The sequence below is a fragment of the Notolepis coatsorum genome (genome assembly GCF_963971535.1).
Source record: "Notolepis coatsorum genome assembly, chromosome: 16".
NCBI lineage: Eukaryota > Metazoa > Chordata > Actinopteri > Aulopiformes > Paralepididae > Notolepis > Notolepis coatsorum.
In genome coordinates this window covers 26,466,701-26,482,060 of record NC_140180.1, presented here as the reverse complement: position 1 = coordinate 26,482,060, position 15,360 = coordinate 26,466,701, and the positions used below count along the sequence as shown (strand labels likewise).

Below are 15,360 nucleotides of genomic sequence, written 5' to 3'. Positions count from 1 at the left end.
AATGACTAAATCTAAATGTAAATTAATGCTTCTCTTTTAGAAGTTAGAAGTGGCCCATGAGAGCAGAGAATTCCAAAGAAATATAAGAAAAAAAGATTACAAGAGTATTTATTAAATCATTCTGTCACTCCCATTATAGGGACATTTACTGAAAATATAATACAAAAGGCAAAATTTGACTATAACCTACTGCCTTGCATTTATACACATTTGACTACAAAATACAATGCAAATGTAATCACATTGTACAGTCCTCTTAAACAGAAAAGGTATGGTTCCCTTTCCAAAAACCGACAAAATACCTCAAACGATTAAAAAAAAAAAAAAAAAAAATTTAAATAGTCTCTGAGAAGGAGTGAGCTGATGGGTCATGGTTTAAACACAGGGTTAATTTTTCTCGTCTTTGCCTTTAGTTTTCCTGTGCACCATATCCCTGAAGCTCGAGAGGATTTTGCTCTCTCTCTTCCTCCTTTCCTCCTGGTTGAAGGAGGCGAGGGCTCTCTTTTCATCTGCACTGTAGATCTGGTTCTCCTTTCGCAGACGCACAGCCTCCATACGACGATGTCTGAAGGGGTACAGATGATCACATTGATTTGAATTGGAACCGATCACGTTCAATCGATCAATCAAGTATGTTGAACTGACCGACACGCTGCAATTGCTTTGAATAACTATTTACTAACAGCATTTTGCACATCTTCAAAACCTCTCATCATCGCCTGCTATCAGAAGGGCTCGCTGAGTCATGGCGCCTTATCAATTCTGTGCTACCATTCTGTTAATCCAAGGTTTTATTTTCCGTGTTGACAAAACCCGGCCTGTGCTTTAGCTCAGCCTATTTTATAAACCTATGAAAAAAAAACATTTAAAAAAATAATAATTCTGAGCGAGTCTCATCAATATTGTGCTGTCTGAACATTATTGTGTTTGTAGGTGAAGCATTTATCGATCTTGTTTAACAACCAGGAAATGACCAAGAGAAAGTTGTATGTATTGTAGTTGAAATATTGAAAGCCATGCACAATTTATTTTTCTTAGTTACAAGATTGTGCTGATATGGCATTTTTATGTTGATGTGTGAAGAAGCTTTTGTTTAGCTTTAACTAATGTTTGTATTGTATTGTTTATAACCGCACATTACTTCCAGTGGAAGTGACACAAATTCCTTTTACAAAACTACTTGTTACAACAACATTGTAACAACTAATTAGAACAACACCACAGATATTCCAGTCACAGCGTTGTATTACTCACAGTAAAAATGTGACCATATAAAACAACAACATAAGTCATGTACCTGCTACCACTCATCACAAAGCCAGACATCTCAAATGTTGCGATCTCGTCGCTGGTCAGACCAATCTCTCCTCTTCTTGGGATACGCTTGCCTGCTTTTACATACTCTGCCATAGCCGCACCTTCACCCGGCAACAGCGCATGACCAAAGCTATTGGAGGTTGAAAAAGGAGACAAGTGTGCCTGTTAAACACGTAGGTTCAATTAACTTAACTTGAATAACATGGTGCAATGTATTTCTATTGTCATACACACACAGACACAGATATCACTGTTACTGTTTAAGTATCAAATATACTATAGCTATCAAAGAATTACCCAATAAACATCTATGAATGAAGGTAGCATGTGCCAAACCACAAATTGTTAAAGGAAGTTTATACAAACAGAATGGTCAATTTACTTTACATTTATGCAATCAAGGAAGTGGATTTTCTTTCAAATTCAATTATTGAAAAACCTCTGGCAAGTGGAGGCCGTCCTTTCTCAATTTTTTTTTTAGTAAATATTAAATGTACTGTTTGAATGCTGCCATTCTACCATGTATAAAACGTAAAAGGTGCCTGGGGTCAGTGTGAAATCAAAGTGCAAGCCACATGTCTGTTTGCGAGAGATACCCACTCCAGCGGTTTGTCATCCTGGGACAGGTGGGTGAGTGGAGCTTCGGGGCCCACTAGCTGGTCATCCAGGCACGTCTTCTCCACCCACATCACGCCGTTAGCATCCGCCTTCCCGTCCTCCTCCCCAGACGGCTCACTACTGGACTCACTGGACTGCTTACGGTTCTTCTTGACCTTCTTCTTCTTAGATTTCTTGGACCTGTGAAGTAGAGAATACCAGGCTGGATTGTATGGGCATCAGAACAGCCTACCTGAGAAACTCAAGTGAAGTCGATTCAGTGTCATCTTCTAAATCCCTCCTTAAAAATGTACTTGTATGTATAGACAGTCCTTTTTTGTGTCTCGTTTTAATTCCTCCCATTTCATTCCTCCTCTTGATTTGGGCATTCTCTTTTTATACAAATTCTACTTCCTTTTTATTTAATCATGAAATTGTATTGGCTCTTTTTTTTTTGCTTAACTTATTTTTTTTAAGACCAATGTACCTTGAGGTCATTGAGGTAACTACGCTGAACATGGGGCTGGGAGGTACAGCGATTATGAAGGTATACTGTCAAGGATCCATGCAAAGCTATGGTTTTTACTATAACGCCGCCCACGATACATATATATACATATTTTATATTTATCAAAAAGAGATTACTTGCAGCAGTATTTAAAAAGAAAATAGACCCTTTTAATTAAATAGGACCATGACAACTGTATTACAAGATATGACATAAAGACATCATATCACAATATAATTTGCACTGGAAAACTAGATTTGATTAGATTCAAATGTATTGTCATTATACAGCACAAGTACATGGACAACAAACTATACAGTCACATACCGCCAAAAACAATAAAAATATCGTAATATGATATTTTGGTCATATCAACCAGCCCTAACTGAACAGATCAAGTAGCCGCTTACTTTTTGCTCTTCTTCTTCTTTTTCTTCTTCTTCACTTCTTCCTCTGAAACACAGCGAGAGAACAGTTAGTTCCATCAGACTACCAAACCTCTAAACCGGAGACTGAAATGAATGGAGACAAACCACTCACCCTCTGACTCTGATTCAGACTCGCTGTCCTCCGAGTGCTTCTTGTGTTTCTTCTTCTTGGATTTCTTCTTCTTCTTCTTCTTCTTTTTCTTGTCCTCTGTAAACGGAACGAGCAAGATTTATTTTCAAGAATAGAAAATTAAATACAGTCAAATACCACCAAAAGTCAGACATGTGATATGATATTTACATTTAGTCCTTTAGCTAACGCTTTTATCCAAAGCAACTTAAAAATGTTGTACAATAAGTCAGCACTCAGCAGGAAGGGTACGACTCTATCAGCTGAGTAACAATGTTCATCAAAGTGTTGAGTGCTACAGTGTAGGTTAGTATATTAGGACGAGTGCATTACAGTAAGAAGGTTATTTAAAAAAAAATATATATATATATATATTGATAGGCATATTTGATATCATAGGCATATAGATATTTTGGGCATATCGCCAAGACCCTTTTAGTTCATATAGAGTTCAACATACTTTTTTTTTTTTTTATATATATTTTTTGCACAAATCTCTCCAATATTCAAAACATCTCTTTCCACATCACCATATGCAACTTCCAAGATTTGCCTTTTTCTTTTTTGTAAGAACATACAAAACATGTAAAAGACTCATACAAATACATTAACTGACATAGAAAATAAAAAAATACTTACGAAAAAAGAAAATACTATACTATACATTGTGCGTATACATCCCTGATATATATACTTTGCATGTAGACCGATCTACCTGCGAGCAGGTATGTGCTGCATCCTCTATCGGGATGCCATCCTTCTCCATATTGCATGTGAGAGAAAGCGTCCCAGACATATGTAGGTGTGCATGATAGCATGCATGCATGTGTGTCTCAGATATATGTATGTGGGTACGTGTATCACGTAAGCATGTGTACATGCCTCACATGTGTGTGTGTGTGCATCTTCCAGGTATGTGACTGTACTCCTATCTCTTGTGCGTGTCTCGTATCCATGTGTGCCTCTGCCCCCTATGTGAGTGTGTATCTCAGGTGTGTATATGTATGTGCGTCTCAGCTACATATGTGTGTGTCCCCTATGTACATGTATATCCCCCATATGTGTCAGTGAGAGCCTATACTTCAACTATGTGTATATGTAGGTGTGTGTATGCCTATTTTCAACATACCTTCTGAACTAGAATCTGAGCTGCTATTTTTCACATCCTCGACTGGGGTGAATTCATCAGAGCTGGGATTAAATGACAAAATTAAGACAAATTAAGAATTAAGAAACTGATTTTTCATTTGTGCTGCATAGACATAAGCCAACTGTAAACTACCCATGCTCCATAATTTAATTTGTTTACTAGTACTGGTGGAGACAATATCATATTGTGTCAAACAATACAATTATTCTATGAAGGAATATTCATTATTATAAGTAATTTGCTTCTTCAAAAACAGAATTACATAATGAACACGATCATGTGTATGTATGTGTATGCATGTGTATGTTCCTCTTCAACTTACTCGGGTTCCTTCACTCTTGGGGAGTATCCCCAGACTTCAGTTACGCCTAGTTCGCCAATCCTCTCCCTCTCTTGTAGACGCCTGTAAAATAATCAAATTAAACTCTCACCCAGAATGCACTGTACTTTCCACTTCGTCGGCTAATTAGTATTACAGAGACCAGAGATGACACCGCACGTGTCTTAAATGACACTACATGTTCTAAGAGAAGGTCAGTGTCAAATGTTTGAGAAAAAGCTAGGTACCTGGCAATGAAGGCCTCCTGTCTTTGGCGTTGAGCATCATCCCGTTGCTGGTCGTAGTAATCATCTCGTCCATATCTGTTGTTACCTTCACGTTGGTCTTGCCAGTGGTTGTTATATCGCTCTCGGGACCGCGAGCGGCTCCTGCGGGGGCTTCCTATGCGAAATCTATTATGTAAAAAAAACACATGTTCACCCTCTTACATTCCTAGTGTAATATCCATTTACGATAAACCAGCTTACTACTGGCCTAAGATACTACTGGAAGATACTCCACTCCTTCTATTCCGGGGCGGTTGAGAGCATTCTGACTGGAAACATCACTGCCTGGTTTGGAAACAGCACGACCCAGGACAGGAAGGCCCTACAGAGAGTGGTGCGCGCAGCAGAGCGCACTACGGATATTGCACTACCACCCCTGCAGGACTTATATAACAGGAGGTGCAAATCCAGAGCCTGCAGAATAATGAAAGACCCCCACCACCCTAACAACAGCCTGTTCAAGCTGCTGCAGTCAGGCTTGATTGAAAATTGTATTAACAGATTTCAGAATGGGTACAATACAGTACAGCTCAATACACACAATTGTTAAGGGGATGCAGACCAGAGAAAGACTTTCGTCTTGTTTACACCAGGGTCCCCCATTTTCAATTCATCATAACATACATATAGACAGTACTGTTACATCTAGACATACCAAATCTACAAATATACAGTAGTAGTACTGTTTATGAGTACAAAAATAGTCTAAAAAAAGAGTATATACAATTGAAGGGGAAGAAACTGTACATTGGAGGAGGTTGGGTAGGTGGGGGGGTTGGGTAGGTGGGGTGGGGTGTACATTGGAGGGGGTTGGGTTTGGACATTTACAGGGGCCAGTTTCAAATTGCAGTCTCCCGTAGGTGCTCTTTGAGAGTGGTTTTGAAGGTGGGTAGTGATTCACATTCCTTTACAGCTGTGTGTAGGGCGATACAGAGAGCGGGAAATAATCTGCGAAGTGAGCCCCAAGCCGAAGGATACTTTCAGCCTTATAGTAAAATAAATCAAGGTACAATTCCCCCCCTCCAATGTACAGTTACCCCCTACCCAACCCACCTACCCAACCTCCTCCAATGTACAGTTTTCCCCCCCTCAAATGTATATACTCTCTTTTTGTATCATAAACAGTAGTGTATATTTGTAGATCTGGTATGTCATAAATGTCCAGATGCAACAGTACTGTCTACCTGTATGTCATATAATATATGACATATTAACATATACAATATTATGTTATGATGAATTGAAAATGGGGGACCCTGATGTAAACAAGACGAAAGTCTTTATCTGGTCTGTGTGTATTGAGCCGTACTGTATTGTACCCATTCTGTTTGGTACTGGATAATAATTCCCCACAACAACAACAAACCTCTTTATATTCCGTGCCTCTCGTAGTCGACGCTCTCCGTCCTCCCGCTCCCTCTCCCTGTTGCGGGGCTTCGGCAGCTTGGGGCCGAACAGGTCGGGGGACGGGCTCCTGCGCCGGTGGCTGCCGCCGCTGCGAGACCGACTCCGTCTCCTCGGCCCTCTGGGACTCTGTCCTCTGGTGGTGGGACTCTGTTCTTTCCCCTCGGAACTAGATCGACCAGACGACGGCATGATCGCCTTAACGTTACGAATTATCACCCCCACAGAATAGCAAAACACCGTTTAAATCAAACAACAAACCAAGGTTTAGACAAATAAAACAGTGACGCTAACGTTATTATCCCTCCATCGCGTTGTTTACGCACACACGTTCGTCCAGGAAGTCGAGAAGAAGAAATCCCTTCTTCCAAATAGGTCCGACTGAAACGTGTGCATAACAAACGTATGTTCTGCTTGAGACTATCCAACGAGACGACAAACCGGAGTTCTTGCTGACATCGTTGCACATCACTGTTGCGAAAAGCAAATAATGCAGTAGTGATTGTCGGGAGTCTTTTGGGCGACTAAATTCACTTTTAAAAAAATCACAAGAAGTAAGTCTGAATGAGACTCATGCGATGGCGCCTCCTAGTGGCTGTCCGTGGTCCAGCAGCATCTGTGGTGGCAGCAGTCAGTTATAGCATCAATAAGAGACAGGCTGTCTTCTCCTCCTTTATGTTCTGTGGCTGCCGCTATTAGCTAGCTGGTCGGGACACAACACATCGTTGTTTCAGGTAAACAATATTACATTGTCAGTTGGTCAAACTAGTATTAATTTAACAGAATGTTGTTGCTCGATATTTACCGACTTGGGTCATGTGCAGCTAGCTAACTATAACACAGAAGGCCCTGCGGTCCGCCAGCGAACAAGGAAGCGGCAGTCGAGCTACGTTCATACTGTAACCGCGTTAGCTGCTTCCTCATCGGCAGAACTCTTCTGACCTACATTCTTTGTACAGTATTCGACTGTTGGTTTTTCAATGGCAATTGTTAATAACCATCATTGTTATTGACTCCATTACGAGTGCACGGCAAAATGTTCTAACTTTGTCTAACGTTACCTCCCTAGCCACAACGCTAGCCCTTAGGGGCTACTTCCTAGCTAATGTTAGCGCATATGTTTTTTTTTTTAGTTTGTGGTGTTACGCTAGCTAACCCCAGCCTGGCACGATTTACATGTTCATATACCATACATGGTACCAATGAGCCAATTATTAATGGGGGACCCTGGTGTAAACAAGACGAAAGTATGTTTCTGGTCTTCTGCATCCAATTGTTTGTATTGAGCCGTACTACTGTATTGTACCCATTCTGCAATCTGTTAATAAAGTTTTCAACCAATCAATCAGCCAGATAAATGAACAGATTCTGTCAAATTGACAGAGTTCTTAGTTATTAATGCACTTGGCCTACCATATCCTGTGCACTACAGGAAACAGCCTTACAGAAAGCTTATATATATATATATAATATTAAAAAAAATGTATAGGCCCTCTATAATACATAGTCAATGATAAAAATGTTACTTTATTATCTCAAAACTAGTTTTATGTAATTAGCTATGAATAGTAGTGAACTAATTAGCGGCATAACGCCTGTCATAGAAGATAACTTGGCTCACCACAACAATGCTTTAAAATCTTGTATAGAGGTTGGACCAAAAGAAAAACAGTTGTCCTACAACTTGTTCCTTATAATTGCTTAGGCTTTTCACAAGTTGATATAGGTAGCTGGCAACTGAGACTAATATTTTTATTTTTTCCCCAGAGTGTACATTTTATGATGTAAATATGTGTATGAGTCTTGCAGGCAGGGGTGTAGCTCCAGATTCTGGGCCCCATGAAAGAATGAGATGTATTTGTAGGTCCCCAGTGAATGCGCGCGTAAGCGGATTTTTTTGGGCAATTTTTTTATTGATAAACGCATAATATGGTTTTTACTTTTTACCTATACATTCGGATCAGCAGTTCAGCACCTGCACTGTTGGTGGGTGAGCCTAGTAAAGGATGTCGCATTGCGTTCATCTTCAATGAATGGACCAATGCAATAGTCTACCAAAGCCCCCCCTCTCTCTCTATATATCTCACACACATACACACACACACTAGGCATGGGCAGTATGTATGACGGTATTAAGTTATACCGGGGTATTTAGAGATACCGACGGTATTGAAAATCAATACCGTCAAAATCACAGATCCATTTCAGTTTATATTACAGTGAAACGTTGTTTTAACAGTGGTTGGTTGTAGTGCACTGCACACACGCGCCAGCAGAGGGCGAGACCAGTCCTCGAGTCACTAGTGGAGCGAGGCAGCGAGCCGCAGAGCTGGTTCTCTATACACAGGAGGAGTACACAGGAGGGAGAGTCGAGACATGAAAGTCATACCGTTCAATACCGTACACCGCAGTATTATATAATCAAGGTATAACGGTATGAAAAAGTGATACCGCCCAAGCCTAACACACACACACACACGCTTCAGAAACAAACATAGTATCAATGAGAGCATTAATAATACACCTTGTGTGATGTCTAATAATTTTTTTTTTTTTTTTTTTTTTTTTTGGCCCCCCCCCCCCCAGTGCTGGGCCCTTGGAATCATCCTAAACTACCCCCCCCCCCCCCAGCTACGCCCCTGCTTGCAGGCCCATTTTTTGCCTCATCAAACACATGTGCTGCTCCCCCTCCCACTCTGCCAACTGCTAAACATGCACTGTTCCACTATGAACCTGTTTTTAAACCTGTACTATTCCACTGTGAACTTGTTTTTTCTCCTTATTACAGGCATGACGAGCCTAAAGCTTATATCTGCAACTGATACACAGTATTCAGCAACTGTGCTGAAGTCAATGAATGAACAACGAAGTCATGGATTATTTTGTGATGTCACCATCATCATACAGGATAAGAAATTCAGAGCTCACAAAACCATCTTATCTGCCTCAAGTACGTATTTCCACCAGCTGTTCTCCGTAGCTGGACAAGTAATTGAGTTGAACTTCATCAGAGCTGAAATCTTTGAAGTGATTCTCAATTACATTTACAGTTCCAAGATTGTCCGTGTCCGTTCTGACATGCTTGAGGAACTCATAAGTGGTGGAAAGATATTGGGTGTGAAGTTCATTGCAAACTTGGGTGTACCGCTCGCTCAGGTTAAGGGCCTACCTGGTCTGTCCAAAGAGACAGAGAGTAAAGGTGATATGCCTATTATCGCAGAGTCCTTTTCAATCTCTGCAGAGGAATTCAATCAGGCTCGCAAAAAGGCTGAAAAGGATGCTGAAAAGGATGCAGACTCCGACAATGATGTTATGTTCATCTCAAAAACCAGAGCAGTAAATCAAAAAAAGCCTTCAGAGATCATTGATTTAGATGCTGCCGACTCCAAGGAAGATCTAGTGTCGAATCAAAACAAAGAAAAGTGCAAAGACAAAGAAGAGAGCGGTGCCGTTACAAAAGTGCAAGAAACAAGCACAGCCCCTTTGAACACAGATAGCGCCAAGTCTTCTGAAATCAGTACCCCCCCTAAAACTTTGCCGGAACAGAACCACCTGGGTAGCCCAGACACTAGTTCCAATAAACCGTCTTCCTCTGCCCAGGCCTCCCCAGGAAGTGCACCCACGACGCAAGCTAGGTCCACTAGTCGCGCCTCCGAGCCCCCCAGCACCGCTCCAAAACTCACTGAAAACCTGAAGACAACAGGAATTCATAAGAAGCAGGTTTCTACCACGCCTCAAAAAGGAGACTTCAAGATAAGGCTCTCTGATGTTTCTGCAGGAATGACAAACGACACCGGTCTTAACATTCCTAAACCCGTTGTTGTTGCCAAAAAGACAATAACACTAGATAAGGCCTCGGAGATTGACTCCATTTCAACAGGCTGTAAAGTCTATGCCAACATTGGGGAGGACACTTATGATATTGTCCCGGTGAAAGAAGACCCAGGAGAAGGAGGCTCCCGGAGCCAGAAAGGGAAGAGGTCCTTCATGGCCACTCCATTGAAGCCCTATCCCTATGAAGAACCTATCTCACCAAAGGGCGGCTCCAGCAAGAAAAATGCCAAGATGGAGCTGGAGGATCACTACGAGATCACCATGGACGGGAAGACTTTTTTTGTCTGCATCGTCTGCAAGCGCCCCTATGTGTGCGTGACGAGTCTCCGGCGTCACTTTAATACTCACTCCTGGGAAAAGAAGTACCCTTGTCATTACTGTGACAAAGTCTTTGCCCTGGCGGAGTACAGAACTAAGCATGAAATGCACCACACAGGAGAGCGGCGGTACCAGTGCTTACTGTGTGACGAGATGTTCATGAACTACCAGGTGCTTTCTTCTCACTGCAAGCAGGCCCACAACCAGGATCCTTCGGGCAGGAAACAGAAGGATGACACCGACAACAACTTGTACCGCCTGCATCCCTGTAGAACCCTACAGATGAAGTCCTACTCCTGGGCTTCCGAGGACGGAGCTGAGATCCCTGTTCTCTCTGAGGACGGCAGCGTGCATCACTTAAGCCCAGAGGAAGCCCAGTCCTCTGCTCAGAGCAAAATGTTGAACTGGGACGACATCTTTGTCGAGCCTGACGCTCACATGCGGCCTGGCGCTCATGCGCGGCCCGGGACCAATATGAACCCTGCTCCACTGGGCTCTTCAGAGTTTGAGTTTGTCATACCAGAGACTTACTGAACAAAACCATTCACCCACTGCTCCATTATCTGTGCCTTTTCAATGGTTTCCCCCTTTTCAATGGTATTTCTTGGGTCCATGACATGTCAGCGATGTTGTCTTTTCCAACTGCTCAGTACTTCAGTTTTGTTGGACATTCAGCTGCCTCGCAATTACGTGACACTGCTTTTCTTATAATCACAATCTTATCTATCATTAAATAATGTACTACCTGTCTCACATTCTGATTTAAAATTCAAAATATTTTTTTATGGGTTTATTGCAAAGTGTTTATTTAGGACTTCTTAAAGCAGTTTGTGCAGTTTTAACATGTAGGTGCATTTTATAGACACAGGGTTAACCTTTACGAGAACATAAAACTGTTATATGCTCAACCAATTGAGACATTTCTGGTTAATGTCAGCTAATTCATTTGTGGTTTGAACTGATGAGATCAAGATGTTTGATATTAAAAACATAGTGAATGTTCTCAGTGAAATGAAAATGTCCTTCGGTGAATGCGTTGATGGTGGTTAGGTGAAGTCGCTCTGTGCATGAGGATTCAGACGCATGCTTCAGTGTACACAATGGGTTTATGGACTGTGATCAAATCCAGTTCCCATTAGAATAATTCATTAAACCCTTAAGTTATTTTTGTTCTATTAAGAAGAAATTAAAAGAATCTATTTTTGCAGTATGTTGTGGTTGGATAATTCAGCTCTGACTAAAGTTGCAGGGAAATGATTCAGTAATACTTTTTAATTGGTTGCACAAATGTATAATGTATTGTCCATTCAAAGTCGTTACATTTAGTTTGATCAAGATTTCCCCAATGTTCTGTTGAGGCACATTGTTCTTTTCATATGCTGGCCGAGTGGCCGTATAATTCCTGTTTTTGATTATGTCCATGCCAAAAGCTGGCTGCTGTGTACCGTAGGCTACGAATTGCCTAAAAAGTCGATGCCAGGAGTGACAACCTGACAATTATTTGTACAGATAGCACTTAGTGCAGTATTATGCAGCAGAAAACTATTTTGTAATATTATTTTCTTTTTCATCCTATTGCTGTTGTGTCAGTATGTAACTGTCAGTATGTGTAAGGGAGTAGTGCTAACATTGCATTCTATATGTAAGGGATAATGTATAGCTACGAGGTCATTGTCGCAAAATAATTCACAGACGGAGTTTAGAACACAGAGGCGCCTCGCCGAGGTGTTCTTTAAACGTAGTGAAGGTCAATTATTTTGCGACAACGACCGAGTATAGCTATACATTATCCTGCTTATTACATGGCTAACTTACTAACAATATACCTAATTCATTTTACACCATCGACAAGACGAGATCAAATGCACACGCAGTTCTGTTCTGTCGCTCTGCTGTCATCGTCACACACTCCGCTGTTAGTGCAGCCGGCAGGTGTGTGATTGGCTGCACTGATGCAGTGTGTCAGTGAGCTTGATTGCTACAGCTGCGCACAGCGGTCATTATTGCTCGGCAGAGGTCCGTTATCGAGTAATAACAGACCTCTGACAAGCGCTATTGACCAATCACAATCAAGCATTTCGGCGAATGTTAAAACGCCATGTAATAAGACTTCATATCATTCAATAAAAGCACACTGGTTTTTGTTTTGAATTAACTAATGGTCCGTGCTGTCGTGGAATCCTGTATATTTGTGCTCAAGACCTTTTCTTTTTTATTTCAACTTAACTTTTGGAAACTTATTTATTAGGTCTCTATTGCTAGACAAAAAATAAAGTAAATAAAAAATGTAATTCTCTTACCTCATTGTCCTTTTTTCGTGACATTTTCTACCCATTACTTTTAATAAAGTTTGACATGAACTAAATTATATGAATTATTTAGCCATGAGAAAAAAAAAATAGAATACACCATAGAGCTGCATGGCGTCCGAATGGCCACTGGGAGGCGCTGAGGGAGGGAAGTCTCCAGCTAAATGAAGAATACTAGACGAAACCCCTACAACTACAGTACAATGCTGGTTTGAACACATCAACCTTACTATCCTGTTACTAATCAGGAAGAAGACAGCACACGTTAATAACACAAAACAACTTTTAATGATAAACAATAGACACTTCATAAGCTCTATGTAGCCCCTGAGAAAGTGCTGTTGAAATGATAAAATCTTTTGAGTGATTGAAGCTGACAGTATAAATGAAGGATCAGTTTCATTGACATTATTGAGTACGATAACACCTTGACTACTTTAGGCGGAGGGGGGGGGACTAGTTGAGGACTTGTCTTTGCCTAATCCAAAGTCTATGAAACTAACATTCCCTGCACCTAACTGTGATATAGGCTAACCTGTTTCTTTTTATACGTGTAATATTGCCATATATCCAGAGGGCTTACTCCCTCTTGTAGCATTTAGTGGAACTACATGAATAGTTAGGATAAGGAGTGTAATGAATACGTCAAAAAATACAAACAAAATAGCTAAATCACTTTTATAAACACGTTGCCCTGCAAAATCTTCCACTCCACACATTTTGTATAAGAAACATGGGAATAAAGGGAGGCGAGGATGAAAAGAAGCAGTCATCTATGTTTCCATTGTGCTATAAGAGCGACTGCAGAACCTACTGTTGTATAAGTTATAACTCAACCATGTAATATCTATATTACAGCCAACATTGCCTGTGATAATGTACAGTGAATAATAAGACAATTTATTTTACTAAGGAACAACAGCTTGGGCTTGAGAGTCTGTACAGTTCTTTGTTGTCTAAGCTGCCCCATTAAGTAGACTGAGAAACTAACATGGTGATAATATGGCATGGGGATCGTCACACCCATGCATGTCGGTCCAGACCAAGACACACCAAACATTATTTGTACAGTCATGCCACTTTAAAGGTGTAATCTAATGCGCCAAACAGCGACCGCCAGGCGAAAGAGCACCGCTTGGTATTGCGCTTTGTTTACTCTTTGTTTTGGAGTTCAGTAGCTTGTTATTATAGTGTGCATTTCTCCAGACCTCTCTTGCCTGAGGTGTGGCCAGCGGTAGCAGCATCCCTCCCCAAGGTCCCCTATATCCCACCCACACATCAGGACCAAACATGTAAACAAAGTGCCGTCATCTTTTGCCTAGAGGTCGCCGTTCGACAACATCACAAAGTCCCGCCTTTTAAGAAAGGCAACGCAAACAACGAGGACCACTTTGTGTGCCACTTGAGACATGAAGCATTCATATACTAGAGTGAGGCGAACATTAAGCATGAGCTGCAGGGGGGAATGATTGTCCATGTAGAAGAGTTCATAGGTTACGCCCCTGGTGACAGTGACGCTGTGCTGCCTGGAAGTTCACTTATATTAAGGCAGATGTGTAAACAGCCAGTCCTGGCATCTGTGAGGTTGTCCTTATACGCACACACATACACACAAAGTGCATATGGTGAGTGGTGCCGGGAGAAACCTATGAGCTCCTTGATGTTGGACTGGACTGCATGTTAGAATAGATTTGGTGGGATGGACACAACCTCACAACCTAACTCCTCCTCCACTCGCCTGGGATGAACGACACTTGGCTTACAGTTAGGCCAGCCTCAACTTTTTTCCTCTCTCTGTTCTTGTGTCTTTGTACAAAACAACGTAGCTCTGACGTTGCCGCTCTGGAAGGTTCCGGAAAAGCCAGATGCAGCCTCGAATTCCTCGACTGGTTATAGAAAGTCTTAATAACTCCCACCGATGCCCCCCGAGTTGCCATCTCAGCCCGGCAAAAGGGAGGGAGCTCCCTCTTATCACACAGCCAGTTTCTTAGGGGCTGTACGGAGGGGGCTTCTCATCCGGGGGGTAGTAAGGAGGCGAGTAGCGCGGAGGGAGCATCGTAGGCCACATGTGGCTCCCTCCCGACTGGGAGTCATCAGACAGACCCGAAGAGTCGGGGAACGTGCTGGAGCCCTGGGACAGGAGGACAGAAATATATTGAACGTTAATGCGATACCCTTCTGCCAAATACTCTCACATTTCAAAACAAGTAGCACTGATACGAAACACGAGTCAATAATATGAAGTATGAATGAGACTTTTACCTGAGGGACGGAGCTGCTTACCTGCAGGCCGTAGGCAGTGTAAGGCGGCAGACAGGGGGTGGTGTTGTAGTACGAGCTGAGGGAAGTGCTGGGGTGCTGAGGCTCTGAGGGGCCTGGCGCTGGGACAGCCTCTGGCTCACACGCGTCCGGTGCAGTAGAGGGTGTCTGCACACACAGAGTCACAGACAACCATTAGTCATCCTTACTATCTATCAGTGTACATGTGACCGATCGTATATTACTCCTTCTGCATTGTGTTAAATGTCGATGCCCTGAGGGAGTTTTGAACACGGGTCTCCCACGCCGCGGCCGACAGCATAGACCGCTATACCAAGAGGTGAATTCACTTCTTGGTAACGTGTCTTTTAATGGTAAGTGAGTTTAACTTGCAGTACCGCTTACTGCCACAGTCACTTCACACACTTGTGACTGTGGATATTACTCATGGACCTCCGTTACATACACACACCGAAGCATTATAAATACACAATGAATAC

General features: G+C 42.0%; 3 protein-coding genes across 6 annotated transcripts in view; 1 reads left to right on the top strand and 2 right to left on the bottom strand.

Moving 5' to 3' along the window:
* On the bottom strand, positions 1–6,472 carry nkap (NFKB activating protein). The gene is made up of 9 exons (XM_084332224.1): positions 6,103–6,472; positions 4,698–4,862; positions 4,453–4,533; positions 4,110–4,171; positions 2,963–3,058; positions 2,833–2,875; positions 1,918–2,115; positions 1,298–1,447; positions 1–565 (listed from the first exon to the last, which is right to left on the bottom strand). Exons 1-9 carry the CDS (start codon positions 6,330–6,332, stop codon positions 388–390), a joined length of 1,203 nt encoding a protein of 400 aa, XP_084188350.1. The 5' UTR covers positions 6,333–6,472; the 3' UTR covers positions 1–387.
* Positions 6,473–6,739: 267 nt separating this feature from the next.
* Positions 6,740–12,583, top strand: zbtb33 (zinc finger and BTB domain containing 33). Its single transcript, XM_084332223.1, has 2 exons — positions 6,740–6,874; positions 8,929–12,583. The coding sequence occupies exon 2, from the start codon at positions 8,931–8,933 to the stop codon at positions 10,824–10,826; it is 1,896 nt and encodes a 631-aa protein (XP_084188349.1). The 5' UTR covers positions 6,740–6,874; positions 8,929–8,930; the 3' UTR covers positions 10,827–12,583.
* A 348-nt stretch (positions 12,584–12,931) lies between these two features.
* Positions 12,932–15,360, bottom strand: part of tmem255a (transmembrane protein 255A) — a 48,967-nt gene continuing 46,538 nt past the window's right edge. For 2 of the 4 annotated variants that reach the window (XM_084332553.1, XM_084332555.1), the window contains 2 exons: positions 14,864–15,028; positions 12,932–14,732 (listed from right to left, as the gene is read on the bottom strand). In XM_084332553.1, coding sequence (XP_084188679.1) covers positions 14,589–14,732; positions 14,864–15,028 — 309 coding nt within the window. In that variant the 3' untranslated portion in view covers positions 12,932–14,588. The remainder of the gene's footprint in view (positions 14,733–14,863; positions 15,029–15,360) is intronic. The other 2 variants (XM_084332554.1, XM_084332556.1) reach the window with 1 other exon arrangement.